General features: G+C 51.7%; 1 protein-coding gene across 6 annotated transcripts in view; it reads left to right on the top strand.

Annotated features, from left to right (window-relative positions):
* NDRG4 (NDRG family member 4) overlaps nucleotides 1-23,201 on the top strand; it is a 78,642-nt gene extending 55,441 nt beyond the window's left edge. For 3 of the 6 annotated variants that reach the window (XM_036753120.1, XM_036753119.1, XM_036753117.1), the window contains exons 4-17: nucleotides 6,387-6,492; nucleotides 8,559-8,679; nucleotides 9,290-9,352; nucleotides 9,545-9,605; nucleotides 10,088-10,174; nucleotides 10,285-10,341; nucleotides 11,792-11,895; nucleotides 13,810-13,866; nucleotides 13,966-14,017; nucleotides 15,725-15,772; nucleotides 16,366-16,401; nucleotides 16,596-16,647; nucleotides 18,737-18,775; nucleotides 20,110-23,201. In XM_036753120.1, coding sequence (XP_036609015.1) covers nucleotides 6,387-6,492; nucleotides 8,559-8,679; nucleotides 9,290-9,352; nucleotides 9,545-9,605; nucleotides 10,088-10,174; nucleotides 10,285-10,341; nucleotides 11,792-11,895; nucleotides 13,810-13,866; nucleotides 13,966-14,017; nucleotides 15,725-15,772; nucleotides 16,366-16,401; nucleotides 16,596-16,647; nucleotides 18,737-18,775; nucleotides 20,110-20,264 — 1,038 coding nt within the window. In that variant the 3' untranslated portion in view covers nucleotides 20,265-23,201. Of the gene's footprint in view, nucleotides 1-6,386; nucleotides 6,493-8,558; nucleotides 8,680-9,289; nucleotides 9,353-9,544; nucleotides 9,606-10,087; nucleotides 10,175-10,284; nucleotides 10,342-11,791; nucleotides 11,896-13,809; nucleotides 13,867-13,965; nucleotides 14,018-15,724; nucleotides 15,773-16,365; nucleotides 16,402-16,595; nucleotides 16,648-18,736; nucleotides 18,776-19,535; nucleotides 19,589-20,109 lie in introns of all 6 variants that reach the window. The other 3 variants (XM_036753121.1, XM_036753118.1, XM_036753122.1) reach the window with 2 other exon arrangements.
* Nucleotides 23,202-25,165: the final 1,964 nt, after the last annotated feature.

The following is a 25,165-nucleotide window of genomic DNA, read 5'->3' as shown; positions in this document are numbered from 1 at the left end:
CGGGTCCCAATCGCCCAGGGCAGTTTACTGTCTGGGATGGACGGGCCATTCTCCACCCAAGCAGTAGAGCGGTCTGAGCCAGAGACACCCCAAGCAATCGTGGCATAGGGTGGGAGGGCAGGATGCTCGGTATGATCAACCCCAGGGAAAAGAGTTGTTAGGGGGTGAGGGTGAAGGAAGCGTCCCCAGAGAAATCCTCGATCTGTGTGTTTGTGTGAGACAGAGACAGAAGTCTGCCCATGTTTGTCCCCACAGCTGTATGTAATTTGTCTCTCAGATCACAAGGCCCTGAATAGATGATGCAGGGGTGTGTGTGTGTGTGTGTATTGGGGGAAAAGGGGGAGGTGTTGCCAATTTCCTCTTTTCATGAATTCTTTGCATGTTACTCTGCCCTCCAGTCTGTCTCCCACCCCACCCCCCAAGCAGGGGCTGCAGACACTGCAGTGGGCAGGAAAGCCCAGCTGTCTGTTTTGCTGTAAGAAGCCACTCCTGCTGCTATGGTGGGAAGGGGGTACATCTACCCATCCATGTGCATTGTCTGGAGGTGAAACCAGAGGGCATGGGACACTGGCATGGGTAGCGGGGCTCGCCAACTGGCAGTCTGCCTGGTGGCCTCCTGACATCCCAGGGTAGATGACTGGCAAATTGTGGCTGATGTTTCCCTGTAAGGTGATGTGGAAAACAGCTTTCTGGTGTGTGTGTGTGTGTGTGTGTGTGTGTGTGTGTGTGTATGTATGTGTATGTGTATGTATGTGTATGTGTGAAGGGCACCAGGCTGGGTCTCCACCACCACCCTTGCCTTCTGGCCAGGAGCAAGAGTTCTCTGTCCCCTCTTCAGGATGTGGGGTCTTGGGACCATAGGGGTTGAGGGGTTGGTGGGTATATGAGGCAGAGGGTGGTACAGTGGGGTCTGCAGAAAGCAAGGAACAGGCGCATCCCTTTTGCCATTAAGCACCTAGAGGACAAGGGCAGAGAAGGACATAGAGAACCCTCAGCCCTAGGTGGAAAGGCTGGAACCTCACAGTGTGGCATGTGCTAGACTGGCTGTATTCTGTGGGTACATCATGGGGGGAGGATGTTTGTGCCCCTTCCCCCACACAGCCACTGTGGCTGTCCTTCGGGGAGAGGGCTTCTACTACTCCCTGCCCAGGCCTCATCAGTTCTTTGCAGCCTGAAGGGGAGACATTGGATGTCTCAAGGGATAGACGTCTGTGCCAGCTGCAGAGATGCTCCCTCCCTGTCTGCAGCTGGGTGGGGTTGGCTTGAATTATTAATGGCAATGGCTCTGACCTCACCTCTCCTCCCTTCTGTTCCCCTTAGGCCTGGTTGGCCTGGCTGCCTAAACCACATGTATCTTCTCCCACCTCTTCTTCATCACTTGGGGATGTAAAGAGCACAAGATGTGTCTGTCCTCCAGGACGCTCGCTTAGAGAGGGGCAGGCTCACTCACGGAGCCCGGGAGGCTAGGACGCCTCTCAAGGTCAAGAGCCAGAGGAGAGGAGAGGAGAGACTGGGCCAGCTGGGAAAGCAAGGGGAGGGACCTCACCCAGCCTTCCCTCCTCCCCCAGACTCTAGACAGGAATCCCAGAGCCTGGCAGGGGCTGTCAAAAGCCTGGGAGAGAAGATGTCACGCCCACCATAGTTTCAGTGCAGAACACAACAGAATCATTTGCCCGCCAGGAGGAGGACAGGCAGTCACTGGGGAGGAGGCAGGGCTCTGACATCACCAGGAGCCAATGGGAGCAGCCCGGCCACTGGAGCCTGTGCGGGCAGCTGCTGGGGCAGGGCGGCGATTGTTTCCACCAACTGTCCTCACCCCTAGCAAAAGGAGAGCATTCTGCCCCCTGAGTGCCTGGGGCCCTGGGCAGGCTGCAGCTAGGGAGCCGCGGTGGGAGCCTCCAAGGCAAGGCTGTGACCACTTGTCAGGGAGAGTCTGAGGGAGCTCCCAGGCAAGTACTAGGTGGTTGGACGGAATGGCCAGGAGATCCTTTCCAGTTCTGAGATGCTGATGAGGAGTGAGCCCAGTGGAGTCATCACAGGCGCCCACTCCCTTCCTTTGATAAATGAGAAGTGATTTTCCTGAGGCCGCACACCCAGGAGCAGGGTGGGATTTGAACTTAGGGCTTTCCACTATACCAAGTTGCCCTTTTTCACTCCACTGTCCTCTTTCTTCCTCTGGGGTGAAGCCCAAGGACCCTTTCTCAGAACCACATTCTTCAAGGTATAAAGGCTTGCAAAGGAGTCCAGTTGTGTGGAATAAAGAAATATTTTCTTCATCCAGGTTCAGAGGTGTGCTGTAAGCCAGATGTCAGGGACAGGGAGGGGCCTGAGTGAAGAGGGGAGGCTAGAGGGAGCCCAGAGTCCTCATCCTGGTCACTGTGGACAATATGGTTACTTCTGCTCCTGCTTTCCTTGGGGCTGTGGCCTGGATGGGACCTCTGGTGTCTATGAGAGGACAGAGGTAGGTCCCTAATGCTCTGAGGCCTGAGGGGCAACACGCCTGGAATGTACAAAATGACCTCTGGTGGACCTTCTAACTCTGAGATTCGGTCCTTCTGCTCTGAGTCAGAAGAGGGCCATGACCCCATCCTGCACCGCCATCTTGGGAAGGAAAGAGGAGGCAGGAAGTACTTGGCAGAGAAGCCACCGGACAAAGAGAGAGCTGACATAGCCAGCCAAGGTCATTGAGAAAGGCTCTGGCTACATGGGGCTGGCTCTCGTGTAGCTCCATAGGAAAGGCCTCCCCACCCCTCAGTGCCCTGATATGTGCTTTGCTCCCTTGTGGGACAGTGGTGTTCCAACCTCAGGCAACACCTTGGAGGCAGTCTAGACAGGATGCCCCGGGGACAAGGTTAGCACTAAAGAACCAGGCAGTATCAAGAGAGATGACTTAGAAGAGTGGAAAGATAATAGCTAACCTTGGCATTTTTTGGAGGCTGGGGGCAGGGGTAAGGTCTTTGGAAAAACCTAGGAAGGAGGGGGAGACAGCAGAAGGTATGGGAGCGACAGGACTGGGGAGAAGAGAAGGAGTTGGGCTGGACTGGACGGAGGGAGCCCAGGACCTGATTGATGGTCCCAGGCAGGATCCAGCCTCCTTGATTCCTCTCCCATGTGACAAAGGAGGTTCACAGAACCCTCATCCCATCCTCCCACTAACTCGCCCCCTCCCTTCCCTCCCAGGAATGCTTGGTGCTCATGATTTGAAATCAGAGGATTTAGGTTTAAGCCCTGATTCTGCCCCATGTGAGCTGTGTGACTTTGGAAAAGTCACCTGCCCTTTATGAGCCTGGGCTTCCTCATCTGTAATATGAGTTAGAGACGCATGACCTCTATATTCCCCTTCAGACGGGATGTTTGGGGGAAATGTGCCCTCTTAGCATTGCCCCATAGGCAATGTTGAGAAAGGGAATATGAAGTCTCCTCTTTGGTAAGTCCCACCAGGTCCTCCCCTGCCATAGCCTGGGACCCTTGCTCCTAAGAGCTTCGTTCTCTCACACAAAGGCTGGGACCCCCAAGGGCATCTTAGAACAACCTTTGTTTGTGAGTAAGAAAGACTTCTGGGGCAGAGGACTGTAGCAACTTAGTCCTGCCCAGCCTCATACCCAGGGCATCAAGTACCCCGAGCCCCAGGCCTGGAGCACCTCCCCCTGGCCTCCTCCCCCCAGGCTCAGAGCCTGGCAACCCAGACACCTGGGTCTGATGTGTGCTCTCAGCCCCCCTTTCTTCCTCTATGGAATGAGAAACGGCACAGTGGAGAGAACCCTTGATGTGGATATAGGGGGTCTAGCCGTGTGGCCGTGGGCAAGGTCTGGCCTCTCTGGGTTGCAGCTCCATCATCTGTAGGATGAGTCGGCTGGGCTGGATGTTCTAACTCCTGAGCCCCCCAGACCCTGCAGTCCATGGAGCAGGCAGGAGGAGGGAGGAGGGGGGATGTGGTGACTCAGGCGGTGGCCTCATTGACACTTCCCTGCGGTGCCAGGAGGGGGCCTGAGTCCTCGGGTGTCATCTGTTTGTCTGCAAGCTTTGTACCGGCTCCAGGGGAAGATGCTCTGGCGGGGTGCTGCTCCGGCCTGTTTTCTGCCCAGGTGCCCTGGTGCGGCAGCTGCAGCCTGATGTGCTCTCATTGACGTCACTGCCCAAGCTGGAGCCGCTGCCAAGGTCGGCTGTGGCCATTGTTCACACGGATCGATCTGGGGACTGGGCCTGGAAACGTTGACAGAGGAAGCTCCCACACCTGGAAGAAGGGACCATGAAAGAAACTTAATAAATGTTTATAAGCGGTGGTGAGAGGGAGGAACCTTCCTGGAGGAGGTGGCTTTTGGAATTGAACCTTGAAGAATACATTGACAATCAGATATAGGGGAGGGGGCACATTCTAGGCACAGGAATCTATACAGAGACCACCCAGCATGGGACCAGTTGGGGGAAATTATGAGTAGTTCCATTTGGCTGGAGTACAGATGTGTGAAAGGAGACAGGAGATAATGAGAGAAAGTTAGATTAGGATCGTTGTAGACAGTGTTGAGTGTCAGTGTAAATACAGAGGGTCTTCCCCTTGTTTGTGCCATGGACTCCCTTGGGTAGTCAGTCTGATGAAGCCCAGGGACCCCTTCTCAGAATCGTGTATTTAAATGCACAAAATCACATATGTGGGATTATAAACAAAACCAGTTGTATTGAGATCTAGTTACCAAAACATTTTTTAAACCAAGTTCGCAGCCCCCGGGTTCAAACTCTTATCTAAGAAGTCTGGGCTTTATTTGGCAGGCGATTAAGAGATGGTGAAGATTTCTGAGCAGGGAAGTAATTTGGTGTGAGTGAAACTTCAAGAAAACCAACCCAACAACTACAGGGGCACAGACTGGAGGGCTAGAGACAAAGGGAAGCTGGTCAAGAAGCTGGTCCGGTAGACACAGGGATGGGTGGTGGAGCCTTGGCTTATATCGATGGTAGTGATACTGGAGAGAGGAGTGGAGAGGAAATGAAGCATGAAGGATGGGCAAAGGACCAGGGGAGGAGGAGATGACCCAGCCCTTAGTGCAGTCACAGCCGAGGGAAGAGGGTCTTTTTCTTCCAAATGCGTTTGCTCCTCCTGGAACAATCCTGCTCTGGCCGGCTTCCCTGAGTTTATGGCTCATTTGCCTTCTGGGTCCCTAGAAGCTGCTGCTCCGGCAGGGTCTGACGCTATTTGGATGAGAAATGGAAAACTTCGCTTGGCACTCGGATCCGTGGCCAGGTAGACGGTGTTTTCTTCCACGACTGCAAGCTGTGGTCTGGAATGGGAGGCTTTTCCTCTTTCTGCTTGGGGCCACGCTCACACCTCGAGTTGGGGCAGGGAACTGTAGATGAGTAAAATAGATGAATCTGGTTATTTTTTCTAATAGGGAAGGGAATAGGTAGTTGTACGGCACTTAGCATGTGCCAAGCACTGCGGCGAGCACTCCTACCAATGTTACCTCATTTAACCCTCACAACAACCCTGAGAGTTGGGTGCTATTGCTGTCCCCACTTTCCAATTGAGGAAACTGAGGCAAACAGGTTAAATGACTTACCTGGGAGCACACAATTAGGAAGTATCTGAGTCTAGATTTGAACTCTGGTCTTCTTGATTTCAGGCCAGGCTGGACCACCTAGCTGCCTTCAAGTTTTTATGCAACAAAAAAAAAAACAAACAATGCATCGACATAAAAAGGAGAGAAAAGGATTGGGAAGAAAAGGGTTTTCCATAACTATTTCTGATGAGATTCTAAAACCTGTGGCTATAAGGAACTGGTGTAGATTTATAAGGGTCAGATCCATTCCCCAGCGGATTGAGTGGTCAAAAGTCACAAGCAGGCAGTTCTCAAAAAAAGAGCACAAGTCATCAGTAACTACTTTTAAAAAAATGCTGATCATCAGAGAAGTAGAAAACAACAACTTTGAGATTCCACCCTCTGCCCACTGATTTCAATTTAAAATTCTAAGATTCATTGCTGCCTATGAAGACACAAGCATTGTCAACAGGGCTGCAGATTGGTGCAAATTTGAAAGCAATCTGGCATTGTGAGGGGAGAGCTAGGCAGCCATTTGTGCCCTTTGACCCAGTGATCCCCTCCCTAAGATGGATCCCTGAGGATAGCATTGAGAGCAACAATAACATGTATGATTATAGATAATGGTGTACATATGCACACACACATATGTACATGTACAGATATAAAAATATTGTTTTTAAATTGAAAAATTTGTACATTGGGAAACTGGTTTGGGTTAATAAATAGTTACTTATTAACCTAATTTAAGAAAAGTTTAGGAAAAATATAAAGACTTGAAGAACAGGGTTAAGGTTAGTCATTTGGGTGCAGTGTGATGCTTGGATGAATTGTAACTGTCTCTTTGTTTTCTAGGAACATGACATAGAGACCCCATATGGCCTTCTCCATGTGGTGATTCGGGGCTCTCCTAAGGGAAATCGCCCTGCCATCCTCACCTACCATGATGTGGGGCTCAACCGTAAGTAGAAGCTGTCTTCTGCCCCTGCAGTAAAAGTCTCTGGCTTTGGTTCAGTTTCATCTCTCTCCTGGGCCTCAGTTTACCCATCTGCAAAATGAGAGTGTTAGGCCAGATGATCTCGGAGTTCTTTCCCAGCTTTACAATCGGTTGGAGGGAAATAAAACCAGGAAGGGACATCTACAGTGTTCCCTTTCACCTTCATAACATCTCTGGAAGTGGGTGGTTGAGCTTGAGTATATCATATTCTGAAGGACATTGAGCTCCTTTTGTTTCCCAAAGATTAATTAAAACTTATGCTAATCCCTGACACTTATACAGTGCTTTCAGGTTTGCAAAGCACTTTTTACCCATGACCTCATTTAACCATCACACTGACCCAACAAGGCAGGGTACTACAGGGATTCTTATCCCCACTCAAACAGATGAAGGAACTGAGGCGAGAGGTTAGTGATTTGTCCATAGTCTCACAGCTCATGCTAAAAGTTGAAGCTGAACCCTGGTCTCTCAGTGGCTCCAGCTCCACAGTGCTCTCTCCACAATGCTGCCTTTTCATCAAAATGCCGCCGGAATCTCAGAGTTGGAGGGACCTCCCACCTCCCACCTCCCGCCTTCCCTGGGCCAACTTGGACCTTCACAGGACTTGCCCCAACAAATGCAAAAAGTGCCCTTCTGAAGTTTCAAGATCTTCAGCATGGGAGGAGGGTGGGAGAGGACTTCCTACCTCTTGGCTCCACATCAGTTAATACAAATCTTCCAATTGGGCTCTTTCTTGATAAGGTGTCTTTACTGAGGATCAGCTCACAATTCCTGAGGCATCTCCTCATTCTCCCCTATGTGCTTTCCCTACCAGCCACGCCATTTTTCCTTCTCTACCCTTCAATGTCCTTTCTTCATCATCTTCTGAGACCCTTCAATAGCCCATCATCTCTTCTTCCCTCACCCCACCCCCCACCTCACACTGAGTTTTTTTCCCAGACTTTGGACTTTTCTGGGTCCTGTTGCTTTGCCGCTGGTAGCCTTGGTAAAGGACTCTGGCTTCTCGCTGAGTCAGCTAGGCAGTTCAGCGGATAGTGCTGGACTTCAGAAAGATCTGAGTTCAAATCTAGCCTCAGACACTTACTAGCTGCATGACCCTGGACAAATCAGTGCACCCTGTTTGCCTCAGTTTCATCATCTGTAAAATGAGCTGGAGAAGGAAATGGCGAAGCACTCCAGGATCTTTGCCAAGAAAACCCCAAGCAGGGTGACGAAGGGTCAGACTGAAACGGCCTGACAACCACATAAAATACTAGGAGCTTTCATGGTTTTTATTATTCATTTCCTTGCATTCAAAGTTCAGACCAGCATAGGATTATTCTGAGGTTCAAGTCTGAGGAGGAGGCAATGGTAGGAGTAAGGAAGTTTGGGGAACAGTCAAAGCAGATAAGAGAAAGCTGAGAGGGGCCAGAAGTGAGGAGGAGAGGAGCCTGGACGCCTCCTCCCCATCATGAAGCCACGGTCTGCCCTGTCCAGGAGGGGCATTGGCTGCCTTGGGAGGGAGGGAGCTCCCCTCCACCTGAGGTCTTCAAGGGGGAGACCTTGTTGATTACGTTATAGAAGGGTTGTTATTCAGGTGTGAGTTGGACTAGCTGAGCCCCTGAGGTCACTTCCAACCCTTAGAGTCAGAGACTCTTGGTTCAAATCCTGACCCTGACACTTACTACCTGTGGGGCCTTGGATCTGTTTCCTCAACTGGAGTTGGCCCCAGACCGCTGATGACCATTTCAGGTCCAAACCTTCGATCCTGGGTATGAGACTAGGAATGGGGGCGGGGAAGGGGGGTAGATTTGGCAGGTAAAGTCAGAGAGGATAAAGGAGGATTGGGAAGGTGAGACCAGGGCCAGGACTCTGGTGGCAGGGCCTCCTGGGCTGGGATGACTCTGCAAACACCCACCACAGTCTAGCTGTCACCCCTGGCACATAATAAATGTTTATTGAACTGAAGGGGCAGGGAGGGGCCTTAGTAACCTCCTAGAGGCCCCCCCCCCCCACTTCATCCCACCAAGAACCTCCCTGCCTCTTTCCAGACAAACTCTGCTTCAATGCTTTCTTCAACTTTGAAGACATGCAGGAGATCACCAAGCACTTTGTGGTGTGCCACGTGGATGCCCCCGGGCAGCAGGCAGGGGCATCGCAGTTCCCTCAGGGGTATGTACTCCTCCTGCCCACCTCACCCCCCAATGTGAGCGGCACCTTCCCATCTGCCTGGTCCAAGCAAGGGGTGAGCATTCAGGTGGGAGGGGGAGTTCAGCAGATCTAGTGCCCTTCAGCCTGCCACGTGCTGCCTAGACAGACACCTGGAGGTAGTCGGGGTAGAAATTGTAAATCAGTGTAAAGAGATTCCCCCACCCACCCAAAGCCCTCAAGGGCAGCTTCCCAGTGGGCCAGACTTCAGGAGCACCAACCTCTTCCTCCTCCCCTTCCTGTTTCTCCTCATCTTCTTCCTCCTTCTCTTCCTCTTCCCCCTCTGCTTCCTCCCCCTCCTCCTTCTCCTCCCTCTCCTCTTTCTCCTCCTCCTCATCTTCTTCCTCCTTCTCCTCTTCCTCTTCCTCCTCCTCCCCCTTCTCCTTCCCCTCCTCTTCCCTCTCCTCCCCCCTCCCCCTCCTCCCAGTGGGTATAAAATGTATGACCTCCACCATCAAGCTGAGGGGTGGGAGGGTGTGAGGAGGCCCACCCTGCCTAGCCAGGTCCCACCTTCCATCCCAGTCTCCCTCCACATTCCCCCCACTGATGTCTGCTTTTGCTCTGTATCCCCCAGGTATCAGTTTCCCTCGATGGAGCAGCTGGCCGCTATGGTCCCCAGCGTGATCCAACACTTTGGGTGAGTCCCTCTGTCTCAGGCAGCTGTTGCTGCTGCGTACGCCTGGGGGTGCAGGGAGGGGAGGGTGTGGGCTTCGCTGTCAGAGCCTGAGGGATGGGCCCCCAGCTGCAGCTCCAGGGGCCCCTAGTCCCAGAGTGCTATGGAAGTACTCCCTGGTCTCATTTGGACACTTACTGCCATGGTCCCCTTCAGGTTCAAGTACGTGATTGGCATTGGGGTTGGAGCTGGAGCCTATGTCCTGGCCAAGTTTGCTGTGAGTACCTGAGACCCTTGGGAAGGAGCGGGTAGAGCAGAACCTCCTGGCTATCCTCCCCTCCCAGAGTGAGGCAGCCCGTTTTGCTCTCCTGACGCCTCCTGATGTTGCTACCTACCGTCATTATCACCACCTTCTTCTTCACACTAATCACACCTTCTGTTTACACTGCCCTTTTCACATCTGTCATTTCACCTTATCACAACCTAGTGTAGTGGGAAAAAGATTTTTAACCCAGTTCTATGAATGGGGAAACTGAGGTTTGAAGAAATCAGTCACAGCCAGGCAGTGGCAAGATCCAAGAGGGACCTTGTATCTCCTGACTGGTCCCTCCACGGTCAATATTGACTGGGAACAGACTGGAACTGGGCATACCCTGGCATTCACCCTCATGTATTCATTAGAGACCTCAACCCCCAGCTGCCCCTTCTTGAAGGGGGCCCCTAACCACCACCACCCATCCCTCCCTTTTCTGTCTACAGCTGATCTTCCCTGACCTTGTAGAGGGCCTGGTGCTCATGAACATTGACCCCAATGGCAAAGGATGGATTGACTGGGCAGCCACCAAGGTGAGAAGTGGGGTTGGGACGGTGGAGGAGGAGGAGGAGGGCAAAGAACGAGGTGGGCATTGTCCTCTCCCTTGGCTACTCACCCTCCTGCTGCCTCTCTTGACTTTCAGCTCTCAGGCTTGACAAGCACTTTACCCGACACCGTTCTTTCTCACCTGTTCAGCCAGGTAAGGGAAAGGTCTAATGTCCATTTGCTCCCCTCAGGGCTGGGATCAGGGATTTTGTAGGGATCTGGGGGAATTCCAGGGCCTGGAAACAGGGCCTACTCTGGCACCCAGCCATCCTCCAAGGGAAGGGAAGGAGGAAGGAAGGAAAGAAAAGAAACAAGCATTTATTAAGCACCTACTGTGTGCCAGGCACTTTACAAATAGGATGTCAATTGATCGTCACGACAGCCCTGGGAAGTAGGTGCTGTTGTTATCGTGGCTTTACAGGTGAGGAAACCACAGCAGACTGAGGCTGAGTAACTTACCCAGAGTCTCAGAGCTAGGCTGGATTTAAACTCAGGCTTCCTGACTCCAGGCCTAGCGTTCTACCCATGGCACCACCTAGCCCCGCACTGACTGACAGGTGTGTTGCTAGACTGTGAGCCAGGACCCCCAAGTCTTACACTCAGATCTTCCCAAGGCCAGATTTCACCTCCTCTCCTCACCGCCAAGTTGCCCACCAACCTCACTAAGACCTGCCCAAGGTTTCCATATCATCCAAGAGAAAGTTATGGCACTTTATAAACAGTGCTCTGAGTCAAGCCATGAGAGCGAGCATTTATTAAGTACCTACTATATGCCAGGCATTTGCTAAGTGCTGGGGATACAAAAAAAAAAATGACAAAAAACAAACCATCTTATCCCTGCTCTTGAGCCCACAGTCTGACCAGGAAGACAGCCTGCAGACACCCCCTATTCAGAGAAGATAAATACAGGCTGAACTGAGGGAACCTCTGAGGAAAGGCACTAAGATTAAGGAGTAGGAGGTGGGACTTTAGCGAGACTTGCAGGAAGCTAGGGAAGCAGAGGCAGAAGGGAGAAGGTCTTGGGAGATCTTAGATGAGAAGTCTCAAGTGCACCTACAAGTGGGAATTACGAGGAATGAGCCTTAAATTGCTGGGTCCAATTTAGCAGACACCGGTTAAGTACCTCCTGTGTGCCGAGCCCTTTGCCCGAGTTCTGCTCTGGGGAACTTGGCATTCTCTACTTGGCTGTACTGCTTGGATGGGGCATGGAGGGGGGCAGGGTGAAGGATGGACTGACCTCGGGGTCTGTGTGTGTGTGAAGAGTTCTCATGGCCCCTTGCTTCTCTGAGCTCTCTCTCCTGCTCCTCCCTCTCATCCCTGAACTAAACCCCTTTTCTAGGAACCCAGGAACATCCAGAAGACAGTTGGCAGAGGGCTGGAGCTTTATTTTTTCTTTAAAAACAATTTCTGTAGGCTAGTGTTTTATAAACACCAATAACACACACACACACACACACACACACACACACACACACACACACACACACACAAATGGCTCTGAGAGCCAGAGCTGGAACTCTCCATTTGGGGACCTTGAGGCTAGAGCCACATGCCTCTCCAGCCGCCACCCCCAATCACTCTTGTCCATTTCTCCGGGGGCCCAGGAGGAGCTGGTGAACAACACAGAGTTGGTGCAAAGCTACCGGCAACAGATCAGCAGCACGGTGAATCAGTTCAACCTTCAGCTCTTCTGGAACATGTACAACAGGTGTGATGGGAGTGGGACTGAGGCCGCATGTGGGGGTTCTTCTACCCACTCCCCTCCCCCACCTCAGCCCTTTCCTCACCTCCTACCCCATCCCTACCACTATCCCTATCCTTCCCCATGCCTATCCTCTGCTCCCATCCACACCCCAACCCCTGTGCTCATCCCCATCCATCTCTACCCCCATCCCAACACATTCCCTCCCCCACTGAGCTCTGTTCTGACTCTTCAGACTCAGAAGGAGCTGGGGTTGGTACAGCTTGGCCATGTGGTCGATCCTACCCCACCAGGGCTGCTGCTGGGCTCTCTACCCCCCAACTTTAGAGTCAGGGCAGGACCCCCCCTGAAGTCAGGTCTCATCTAAGGACAGAACAGAGCTGCCCCTGCTTGGATAGAGAGATGGAGTACTTACCTTGCCCATGTCATGGGCTAGCCTATTTCTTAGCTTGAAACTTGGTGTCCCCTGCTCTGCCCTGCCCCACTTGGACACACTAAGTTAAGGGGCAAACATGATCAGCTTGATGGTGTCCCCTGGCTGGGTGCAGGAACGCTGGCCCCAAAGGCTGGAAGTTTTGCAATGTACTGAAGGGTTTCTTCTGAGATTTCCGTGGCTCAGTTGAAAGCTGTTTAAAATGTGGCTAGCCCCAATCATCTGCTTCTGTCTCACCTCCCTAAAAGGCAATGAAATTTAATGGAACGAGCACTGGAGCCAGTTCATAGGATAAGTCACTTTCTTTCTCTATGAAATGGTGGTGTTGGACTAGATAAACTTGGAAGTAAGATGGCGGGTGATATGGAGACTAGTCCATTTCACAGTTTGGCGCATTTGAAACTGGCTGAATGTCAGCACCCAAGGAGTAGCCACAGATTAATGGCCCAATGTCAGCTTGGGAAAAGGGGTCTCCAGTGGAGCACTCTAGAAATCTGTTCATTGGCTCTTCCCCCATTGACATTTCCCATCGGTGACTCAGATACAGATAGCATGTTTATCAAATTTGCAGGTTCTAAGCAAAATGCTAGGGGAGATAGCAAATATGTTGATAGCAGTCTGGGTCCAAAGAGAGCTAGAAAAGCTAAAACGGCAGGCTGAGTCTGATAAGATGAAATTTAATAGGAACAAATGCAAAGTCTTACACTTTGGTTCAAGTATGGAGAAAGATGTGGGGGTGTTAGTGGCCTGTAAAGCTCAACACAACAGTGTGATGTAGCAGCCCCCAGGAGCTAGGACTATCTTTGGTGGTGTCAAGAGAAGCATGATGTTCAAGTCTAGGGCAGTGATGGACCCACAACATTCTGCCCTGTTGTGTCCGGTTCTGGCCACTGAATTTTAGAATGGATGTCAATAACAGCAGGGATTGTCTGGAAGGGTTCAAGCAGGATGGCCAATGTCCTCGAGACTGTGTTCTGTGAGCTCTGATTGAAGGGACTGGCTAATGGCTAGAAGCCTGGAGAAGAGGCTTTGGGGAGGACTTGAGTCAAGGATCTGAAGGGCCAATGTGGGGGAGGGGACTGGACTTGTTAATTGCCCAGAGTGTAGAAGCAGGAGCAATGGGTAGATACTGAAAAGGAGGGAATTTAAGCTTAGGACAAAACTTGCTAACAACTGGAGAACAAACGGCTTTGGGGATTGGTTGGTTGGCTGTCCCTGGAGGTCTTCACACAGAAGAACCTAATTGTTAGGTGAGTTCTTAGGGAGCGGATACTTGTTCTGGGGGCCCCAGGTACAGTCCTGGAGGTCCCTGTGAACTCGTCTAGCTCTAAACTGTAGGAATCTGACCCCTCCCCAACCAAAGCCATGGGGATGGCTGTGTGCCATGTTCAGAAACGCAGTCCTGGGGCAGGCTCAGCAATGCCCTGCCTATGGCCTTAGGAGCATCCCTTTCACCCTTTTCTTCCATTTATTCTCTCCTTGCTTAGCCGCAGAGATCTGGACATAAACCGCCCCGGGACAGTCCCCAATGCCAAGACCCTTCGGTGAGTGGCCCTGCCTCTGCTCCCTGTGCCCAGCTCCAGCCCCTACCCAGTCCTCGAAGGCCTTCTACTACTCTTTTTTCCCTCCCTTTTGTGTTTCAGCTGCCCAGTGATGCTTGTGGTCGGGGACAATGCACCTGCAGAGGATGGGGTGGTGAGTATGGCACTAACGTCAAACCCACCTAGTGGGAGGGACCCAGAGAAATCAGATCAGGCCCTGGCACAAGGCCAGCAAGGAGGATGCATCCTGCATCCCAAGGTTTGAACCCTGTGTTCAACTGTGGGCTTTTTAGGCTAATGAGTCCTAAGGAAACATACCACCTGCCTCTGAACACAGGTCGTACAGTTATGGTCTGCAGCTCATCTCTCTGGGGCACACTGAGGCCTGGATCCACTTGGGAGAGGCTGGGATAGGAGGCACTGTCTGGCCCATGTCATGTTCAGACATTTTCAGAGGCTTCTCCTGTAAATATTCCTGAGACCCCGCCCTGTCATCCTGAGCACTGTGTACCCCTGCCACCCCTGACCTTTCTTTCTGCCTGTTCCCCCTTGAGGGCCAAGCCCCAAGAGCCCTTCCCCACCCTCACTTCTTGGGTCATTGTTCCCCACCCTGTGTCTCTCTCTGGCCCAGACAACAGCACCTTTGTTGTCCAGTGTGGCAACTTGGTATCAAGCTTCTACCCTTCCCACTCCCATCCCCCCTCAGCCTCAGGTGTACCCAGGTATCTCTAGGCCAGGCAAAAAGCCAGACTGTGGCTCCTGTGTGTAGTCTCTGATGCTCTTCCACCTCCTTCCTTCCCTCCTTCCTTCCTTCCTTCCTTCCTTCCTTCCTTCCTTCCTTCCTTCCTTCCTTCCTTCCCTCCTTTCCTCCCTCCTTCCTTCCTTCCTTCCATCCTTCCTTCCTTCTTCCCTTCCTCCCTCCCTCCCTCTGTCCTCCTTCCCTTCCTTCTTTCTTCCTTCCTTCTTTCCTTCCTTCCTTCCCTCCCTCCCTCCTTCCTTCCTCCCTCTCTCCCTCCCTTCTTTCCTTCCTTCCTTCCTTCCTTCCTTTTCTCAGGCCTGGGGTCTCACTTTTGCTTCTAGCTGGCCATCAACGCATCCTGGTAATAGGTTAACTGGAAGTGAATGTGTGTTAGCTGAAGCTGGTTCAGGGATAGATATCAGAATTTGTCAAAAGGTCCTCTCAGAGCTTAAATGGCCTCCTTTCCCACCTGCTTCTTGGTGGGGCATGTTGGGAGAGTGACCCTGCTCCCAACCCAAGTGACCCTTGAAGGAGGGCACCGCCTCCCATCCCCAGAACAGCAGTGTGTTACAGTGGGTAGAATGCTGTACGTGGAAGACAGAGAGACCCAGGTTCAGATTCTGGCTCTTCTGAAAAATAAAGCTTGGTGAGCCTTTCTCAACTTCCTTCAGAGGCATATTGAAAGGAAGAGAACCTGTGAACTTTACAGCCCTAGGGAAACCAAGGCTGGTACTCCTCTCCCCTCCTCCCCAGAGGTAATTCACCATAGCCAGCCTCAGGGGTTAACCTGACACAGCTAGGTGACCCAGTGGAGACCAGAACACCTGAGTTCAAATCCCACCTCAGAAACTTGTCCCAAGTATGGTCCTGGGCAAGTCACTTAACCTCTGTTTACCTCAGTTTCCCCATCAATAAAATGGGGATAACCATAGCACCTGCCTCACAGAAATATAGGAGATTCAAATGCAATAACATATGTAAAGAAAGCATGTGGCAAACCTCATATAAATGCCAGCTGTTGTGTCATTCCTAGAGAGCAGGAGGAGGCTACCTGGGGCTGACATCCAGCTGGACGTCTCATTAGACTTTCTAACAGCCTGAAACTGTTGCTCTTCTCCCCAGGTCGAGTGTAACTCCAAGCTGGACCCAACCAATACCACCTTCCTGAAGGTAACACTTCTCTGATGGCTCCTCTTTTCAGGTCTCAGGGACACACATAGGGATCTCATCTGAATGGTTTGGATGGTGTCTTAGCACTAACTCAAAAACACACGGACAGAACCGTAAGACTTGAGCCCCTACACATGTGTGTGCCCGTGCATATATGGACGCACGCACACTTATTATGGAAAGTGCAGAGCTTGCGTTCAAATCACTTGAAATGTGAAAGTTGGACTTGGGTTCGAATCTGGCCTCTGAGGTTTACTAGCAGTATGGGCCCATGCTAAATGAGAGGACTGGATTCTGTGACCTTTGAAATCCCTCCCGACCCTAAAGCCATGATCTTAAGACTGCTCTGGGCCCCAGGTCCCCCCTAATTAAGAGGATTTATAATATTTGCCCCACCTACCTTACAAAGGGATTAGGATCAAGTGAGATAATATATATAAAGGGGTTTTTAAACTTTAGAATGCTATATAAGTTCAGCTATTATTATCATAGAGAGGTAGAAGGTAGTTTGCCATTGAAACAAGGATGCCAAAGCCTTGGCACTCAGTGGAACAGGAGACCCTTATCTCATTTTCTGCTGCTTCCCTCTACAGATGGCTGACTCTGGTGGACTTCCCCAGGTCACACAGGTGAGTTCCTTCCTCCAGAAGATGCACATGTCAAGTCCTTTCCCAGGGCACCTTCCCCTCCCTAAGCCATCAGTCAGCACAGCCGAAGGTGGCCGGTCTGTCCCTCCTTTGGCGGAAGGGTCAGGGCAGGGACCCCATGAAATGGATCCTCTCCTGGCTTTTGGCTGATGCATTCCTCTCTTCCTCTCCTACAGCCTGGGAAACTGACTGAAGCCTTTAAGTACTTCCTTCAAGGCATGGGCTACAGTAAGTACCAACCCCATAGAGACAGCTCAGCCAGTAAGGCTGAGGTGGGCAACAGCGATACCCGAGAGCCAAGTTGGGGGAGAGGAAGCATAGGGGTCCATGGAGTGACAGAATGAAGGGCAGGGGTCCATGCAGGTGTCTGACTTTGGAGAAGCTCTGTGCCATAGTTAATCGTGCAAATCTGTGCCGTGTTAGAAGGGACATGCATGTGGACAAGCGTAAGTGAGCCTGGTGGGCCATCTCAATGGCTCCCTCACAGGAAGCAGGTCTTTGGCGACCTCACCATTAGCCTCGGCTGAAAGAGCCCATCATGATTACCCAGAATGCATTTGTACATCACGAGACAACAGCCATGTTTCCATTGCACAGCAAGGTGTATAGGCTTTGAAGGGTGAGACACCCCTAGGGAGGTGTGCATCCCATGGCCTGGGGGTGGAGGGAGAAGAGGGGACCATTTACCTTTGGTACGCTGCATTGTAGGGTGAAGAACTGGAAACAGTTGGGTCCCAAGCTCTTGGAAACCACGTGGTGACCTTGGCAGCCCAGGCGATTATCTGCCTTGTTTTCCGTAGGGTGTACAACCCCAAAGTTTGTTCCTTTCTGTTCTGGGGAAGGAACCAGACAAGTGGGCAGGACTTGATAAAGATAGTCCTAATGCAACAGTCTTTGCCATCCAGGTCCTAGGTCTGGGCCCATGGCATTAAATGATCCATTTCCTGGGTGAACAACTGTGGATTGACTGAATCAGACCCTTGAAGGCAGGTCCTGCTCCCAGGTGGGTTATGTCAATGTTGTTCAGGAAACCAGAAAAAGGCTGTGGAGGGATCCTAGGGTCCTTGACCTATTCCTGGTTTGTTGCCTGTGACCAAATGTACCAAGGGGGCAGGGCTGGAAGTGAGGGGAAAGGCAGTAGGATGGTTTCGGTATTGTGTCCATTGGAGAAATAATCATGGCAGTGGTTTAGCTTATTCAGAAGCCCAGATTGGAAGGCAGTGGTCCCATGCTGCCCTCTTCCTGCCTACCTGTCCCTGGCTCCCACTACAAGGTAGGAAAGAAGTGTGGTAGTCCTAGTGACATACCTACTGGGACATGCAGTCTTTCCCCTCAAACCTCTATCACCACCACATAGCATACAATGTGCCCCTTGGCATGTGTGCGCAGATGCACGCGCACACACACACACACACACCAGCATGTCAGCATGCCAGCATGCTCTGGAGTTTACTATGACAGAAACTCAGAATCATGGAATCTATGCCCCACCTTCACCCCCTGTCCTAGGGATGCCCTACATGGAGGCCCCTCTGCATTCACACACAAGCCCATCTCCTCCAAGGTGCTCATGTACCTCAGTCCAGCCAGAGCCCTCCAGACTTCTGCCCAAACGTTTTCCCTCAGGAGAACACCCATGTTGAAACCAGGCCCCAGTAATCTGCTAGCTTGGTGCCTGTATCCTCAGAGACCAGCCGGCAGATGGAAAGTGACTAATGAGATCACAATACAGGGATCTAGAATTCAGGTGTCTGAGTTCCCCACCTGCCCACTTGACCAGGCTGCTTTGTTCAAGATGAACTGCATTGGTCACAAAAAAGCAAAGAGATGGGGCCAAGGGGAAAGGAGAAACATAGCCCGCTGGACGGGCCGGGTACCACTGAGGGCTCACAGTGTTTGCTGAAGGAACGAGAGGATGAACAAGGAGCTCCCGTTGAATCTGGCCAGGGAGGGTCTAGGAGGCTGGATGGGCAGTGTCCCCTGCCCTGCTCTGGATGGGAGTTGAATGATGTTTGCTGGCTAGGATGTATAGTCACTGGCTTTCACCAGGGTTCTGTGGCCAGAGACTTTCCTGCTGAAGGCCTGGCCCTTCCAGGGGCTGGCTGTGTCTGAGTGGTCTCAGCCCCCAGGGCTTGGGGGAAGGGCAGAATCTCCTGCATGTCCTAAGCTGCTCTCCATCCGTGCCTTCCTCTCTCTGTCTCTGTGTCTTTGCTGTGACATTGACTCCCCCTGCCCTGGGGAGACAGAATTCTTCAACCCATGTTTTCTATCCCCCTTCCCCCCGCCCCTTCTCTTGCTCTCTTATCTTCTCTCTTAGTTGCATACTTGAAGGACCGAAGGCTGAGTGGAGGCGCAGGTATCCCCTTCACGTTTGTCACCTCTTCTCGCCCCCACCCACCTGCTGCATGGACCCCCCCTCCCCCACCCTTTCCTCCATCCCCTTTCTATATGCATCATTGCAGGAAAGTTCTATTCGCTCTGGTTTGGATCCTTAGCTGCTTGGTAGCTCGCTGTCCACCTGCCCCAAGGAGTGACCCCTGACGCCGGGAATCAGGGGAAAGCCTGAGCTCGGTCACCCGATTTCTACCTCTGGAGTAATTCGTGTTCTAGAGCCTGAGAATTCAAAACCAGGGAGCGTAGTCAGTGAAGGCAGGAGGGGCTGCACCTGGTTGGGTATAGAGGGTCTTGACCCCTGTACATGCCGTCCAGCCCAGACGCTCTTTAAGCAGAAATTTTCTATGGATAGATGAGGTACAAGACGGTCTGAGTCTGTTCGTGCTTCTCAGGCCTCCGAGCTCTGGATGGGTTAGCAGTCAATGCAGTCTGAATTCTCAAGATCTCAGGTTCTCCCTTTGGGGCTTTTGAGGTGGGGGTCCTCCCTACTCTGCACCCTCCACTGTCTGCTCCTGTAGTCTTCAAACAGAAGAGCTTTGGATGAGCTCCTCTAAAGGCAGGGTCCGAGAAAGCACCACCTCCCCTCCTTGTACAGACATGGTCTTGAATCCAGCACGTCCTAGTGGGGTTCTGAGCTAATCTGGTACACTGAGACTCATCAATGCATGACTAGACCATCCCTGATCCCCTACATTGGACTTCCTCCCCCAATTTATCCCCAGACCGTTCTCTACTCCACTAGCCGCCCTTGAAGGGCATCAACGTCGATGCTGAGGTGAGCCCCTGTGTGAGCTGGCCACGCTGTGCCCGAGCACCGTGCCCCCCCTCAGCTACATTAGCTTGGCAGTCCTCCCTCCCTCTTACCGCATGCTCCCAGCCTAGTGAGTGAGCTGAGAACACTGCCCTCCAACGGGGTCCAGTGGCCTGGAGAAGGACCTGGCTCCTCAGACAGCTGATGAAGCAGGAACTTGCTGCTGGCTGCTTTGCTTGTGTGCTGTGTGCTCCCACCCACTGGTCTCCTGGCCCCTGCCTCCCAGGCCTAATGCTGCCCTGTTTCTCTCTCTCTCTCTCTCCCCGCCTCCCTCCTCTCCCTCCTTTTTTCTGTTTCTCCCTTTCTCTCTCCCCTACCTTCTCCTCTTTATCCCCCTTTCCTCTTTCTCTCCTCCCTCTTTTCTCTCATTCCCATTGTCTCTGTCTCTCTCCTCCCTCTCTCTCTCTCTCTCTTTCCCTCTCTCTCTCCCCCTTCCCCCACCCTCCTCTCTCTCTCCCCTGCCTCTGTTCACCCATTTTCCACAGTGCCATCAGCCAGCATGACCCGTCTGGCCCGGTCCCGTACTGCCTCCCTGACCAGCGCCAGCTCTGTAGATGGCTCTCGGCCCCGGGCCTGCACCCACTCGGAGAGCAGCGAGACCCTGGGGCAGATCAACCCCACCATGGAGGTATCCTGCTGAGGCCCCACTACCACCCTGGAGACACCTCACACTTCCCCATCATCATCGAATCACCATCCAACTGCCGTACCTGTGCGCCTGCCCACACTTTCTTGGTTTTATTTGGGGGGGGAGGGAAGAGGGATTTACTTCTTTTGTTTTGTTTCATTTTTTTAAAAAAAAAAAGGAAAAAAAAGAGAAAAGATAAATATTCCAAGAAGGAGGAGAACCACCTTAGAAAAAACCACAGCCCAGCAGTCTCCAAAGTGTTCAGGGAGTTTAGTGACCCTATTTGTCATCCCCTCCCAGGTAGGGAACCTCTCCTTCCTCCCCCTGGGGGAAGCCAGACCCATTCTTTGGGTGGAGATGGTCCCACCTGAGGACTTTGCCCCTTCACCCAGCCCACAAATGTCCGCCCCCCAGGTGAGGAAGTCAGGCACAAGATGGGGGGCCTTCCTCCCCAATCTGCTTGGACATTGGATCCAGGAGTTTAGGGAAACATCCCACAGCCCTGGTTTGCTGAGCTATGCTAAGATCCATTTCCCTGGCCAGGTTCTGGTCACACATCAGTAAAACTTTTCACGAAGGGTCTGTAGATGTGGGAGAAAGCTTAGCAAAGTCACTTCCTTTTGCCCCTTTGTTCCCTTTCCCCTCCCCCCACTGCCCCCAATCCTAGACTTTTTCTCAACTGGAAGTGAGATTGTTGAACTGTTAGCCCACCCCGGGGCAGTGTTAGGGGTCTCCAAGGTGCTGAGCAGAAAAGGGGAAATCTCTCCCTACTTGGGAAAGGCACTGGCCCAAAGAGCCTGGAATGAATCAGCAGCAGAGAGGTGTTCTGAGAGGAGACAGTTACTGATCCGTCACCCAAAGTCATCAGCAAAGAGCCCAGGAGCATTTACGTCTCTCCCATACACTTCTAGATACATAGATAGATATATTTTTAAGTCGTTGCATATATGACAATCAATAACAACCCAAAGTTTGAATTGCACCTCCCCACCCTCTTTCCACCTAAGGGCACCATGGGAAGGGTGGCCCCAGGACCCTCTCCCTAGAGGTTGCTGGGCTCTGTTGGCAGGCTCCACTGTGGACTTGGTGCTTTGCTAGCACAGCAGTAGTTTATGACCTGGACAGATGGGTCCCAGGATAAGACATGGAAGTTTCATTTCTGCCCCAAAAGGGGATTGGGATCAGTAGACCTGTAGCAATTAATCGGATAAGAAACAGTCTTCAGAGGCCTGGCTTGTCTGTGGGAAGGGTGCCAAGAGTTTCAGGACTGATGGGAGTGCTTCCAATGCCAGGAGGAGGAGGAGGAAGTGGGCTGGAGGCAGCTCTACCTACAGAGACCAGACAGATCCTCCCCCTGAGGGGGTCTTTCTCCCTTGAGCCTTCTCTGTCTCTTGCCTTCCCTTTCCCCTAGTTTTCTTTTGGGCTAGGTTGGTGCTGCCGCATCCATCAATCATCATGTCTGATTCCCCTTAGTTCTAGTAGGAAAGCTCATTCCCATGTGAGTCCCTTTGTTGAAATGGGCATAAGGTCATATGTAGAGGGGTTGTAATGTCAGAGAACATCAAGCTCTGAAAAGATCATTCTTTTGCCTAGGACATACCATGATTAGGGGGAAAGAGTCTTGAGGGAAGGATTCCCCATGAACAGTCTTCCATCACCTGCCTGATGATCAGCTTTGGGTCAGGTGTCCCTAAGGGAAATGCCATTCAGTCTTTGCTGAGTATGTACCACATTCTTTTCCCAATCTGGAAGGCTCGCCTTCCCTATATTATCCAGAGATTGAAAAGGCACTGACTAGGATTCCACGGGGGTAGGAGATGGGGTCCAGGAAGCAAAGAGGCCAGCATTGGTGTACAGTAGAGAGACTCCTTCTTAAACCAAGTGGATCCTCCTAAAGTTTGTCCTCTCCTAGAAAGGCATCAGGAGGGATATGCTGACCAGATATCTTGCACAAGATAGTAATTTTTCCCAGCTAGAGATAGGGAGATCTGTGACATCTGTCTACAGCTGGCCCAAGCTCCTGAGGTCATGACCCCACATGTCATCCCAAACTCCTAGAGTTGGTCCCGGTGGATGGCTTGTGCCACGGACACAGGAATGGCAAACGAGTGGTTTCTGATGGAGCTGCCACCCTTGGGCACAGTTGCGAGCAGATTCTTTCCCAGATGCTGAAGCTGGCGGCCTGAGGCCTCCCTTAGCAGGAGGGAAGCAGAAACAGGAGATAAAACCTTGAGCTCAAGCCCAAGGAAGTTACAGGGAAGATCAGATCGCACAAACCACCAAGAGTTAGGGGAGACAGGAGACGGTAGTGAAAATGGAAGGGCCTCGGATCCCTGGCCTCTCCCAGTGTTTTAGGAGAGCCAAGGTTTGTGTGCACATGTGTGTGCGTTAGCAAGCACACACTTTACACAGTTCCACTTTACACACAGTCTGGTTTAAATAACGTTAAGCCATCTTCATAACCGTGCTAGAGATTGCCAGTATGCTTTGTTCCCCGCTGTCTTCTCCCGTGTGCTTCCTTTGAACATTAAATGTGAATGTTTGAAAAGCTAATAGAAATAATCCTTTTTACTGTAGATAGTTGCTGCAACTTTTCTTGGGTTTTTTGGTGTGTTCTTTAAGATGAGATATCTATAAATATCTATACATATTATATATACATATATATATATATATTGGGTCTCTATGTGTGGCTTTCTGTTGGAGGTGGTCTAATTATATCTGTTAGTTTGCTTTCTCCCCCCACCCCTTGGTTAAGGTAAAATTTAATGGACTTCCTACTTCTCTGTACAAGGTGAAAAACCTATTTTTGTGCATTATGGTGGCTGATGCTAATATCTGCATTGATGCCATCAGACTTTGAGATGACCACAAATGTAAAATGAATACAAACTCTTGTTGTAGAAGGAATTAGCTGTGTTGAAAACTAATAAACTAAGAAGAATGTGAGTGTGGTTGTGCCCACGTGCCCCAGCCCCGCATTCCTTTTGGATTGTTCCCAGGTTGATGGCCACTGGGGCACCATTTACTGCTTGTCCCCAGCATGGGTGACACAGACTCATCTCCGGTCCCGGACCTGCCTGCGCTGTTCTGGGTACAGTCTACCCTCGGGCAGAAACACCTTGAGGCTCAAAACGGTGCTGATACATATGATATCACATCTGCCAGGGCTGACTCAGGGTCGGGATCCGGGGAGTCGAAGGACTGGCTGAGCCAGCGGAGCACATCAGCCTCTACCTAGCCACACCATCCGTCCTCAAGACATTCCCAAATTCTCCAGGTAGCCATGCCCAAAGGCCCAAAACGTTTCTTCAAGATGCCCAAGGATCCACACAATGCCAGCATGCGCTCTCTCTCTCTCTCTTTCTCTCAATCCCTCCCCCCCCACACACACAGACAGACACACACACAGCATTAACACAATCCTTCTACACTTGCATACTCATTAACCTACATCACAACAGACTGCCATCACACTCAGGCGCTGGCTTCTGATCCTGCCTACTCCATCGATTATAAGTATCAGGAAAACATCTGGAAGCTTTCTCATAGCCCAGGCATAATTTTCTGTGATGGCAGCGGAGAACCCTCCAGTTTGTCTTTCTTTGTATCCCCAGCACTCAGGACAGTCCCTGGCACCTAGCAGGGGCTTAATAAATCTTACTGACTGACTGATTCAATTAGACACAGCTGTCACCCCCTTCAAAGCCCACCAGTTGAGGCAGCTGAGCATTTAGGTGCTTATCAGGGAAGCCACTTTCCCAGGAGTTGGGTGTGAGAAGACAAATACAACATGTGATATTAGAACTGATGGCACCTCCTCCCAGTGAGGCCCAGACCAGAAACTACTTGAGATCACATAGCTGGTGAGGAGCATGTGATAACATCTCCTTCCCCAACGAGAGATCAGCACCTGGCTCACAGGCTCAGACTTCCCGATTCCTCAGTTTACCCACTTCTCATGACCACCTCCTCTACTCCCCGTCAGCCACACACAGATGGTTGTGTCCTGGATCTTGCCACCATCCGTGTACATGACCTCTGAAGTCTAAATAGCTCCTCACCTACCGCCTCTCCATCCCCTCCCTACTTTATGCGTCTTGACCCCGGTCTTTGTCCTTGCCATGCTCCCCGATCCCTCAATGCTTCGGTTCTCTCCCAGGCCATCACCGCTGCCCCCTGCCCACAATCTTGCCCTGCTGGGCCCCAACCACTCTCTGCTCACGCTCCTGTTCACAGGCCGCTGAACGACGGTTACATAATCTCAGAAAGAGCTCACATGTGTACAGTGCAAAGCCATTTACAGCCACGTAAGATGGGTACTTCTATTCTCATTCTGCAGACGATGAAACCGAGGCTGAGAAGGTGTAATTGGCCATGGGCCACTCAGGCGAAGCCAGCAAGCCCAGTGGATAGTGCACCAGGCCTGGAGTTCAAATGGGGAATTAAAACCTCTGTCAGTTTCTTCATCTATAAACTGGCAGGATCAGCTGAGTTAATGATTGTACAGCGTTTCACATAGCTCCTAGCACACAGTAGGTGCTCTATAAATGCTTCCCCTAGTCTTCCTGACTGCAAATGTATCCCTCATTATCTTCTTTGTGACCTTTCAGTGCTGCCAGACGGTGCTCGGCCTACCTCAAAGACCTAGCCTCCTCATGACTCATTTTACCCCTTCAGCTGAGCACCTTGCCTCGACACTTACCAAAAACATCCCTCTTCTCCCCTGCCCCTCCTCTCACATCACCCGGTGCCTTCTGACGCCATCCCTGCACCCCTGTCTCCTGTGACGGGGGAGGCCCTTCTGGCCACGTCAAACCCCTCTACGTGCACAAGGGACCCCGTGCCCTCCTAGCCATCCCCCCATTCACTAGTCTTCGGATCTCTCCCTGCCGCCTACAAAGATGCTTGTG

This window comes from Trichosurus vulpecula, chromosome 3, assembly GCF_011100635.1.
Source record: "Trichosurus vulpecula isolate mTriVul1 chromosome 3, mTriVul1.pri, whole genome shotgun sequence".
Classification (NCBI taxonomy): Eukaryota; Metazoa; Chordata; class Mammalia; order Diprotodontia; family Phalangeridae; genus Trichosurus; species Trichosurus vulpecula.
The sequence above is the reverse complement of the archived record's forward strand: the minus strand, read 5'-3'. Positions and strand labels throughout refer to the sequence as shown.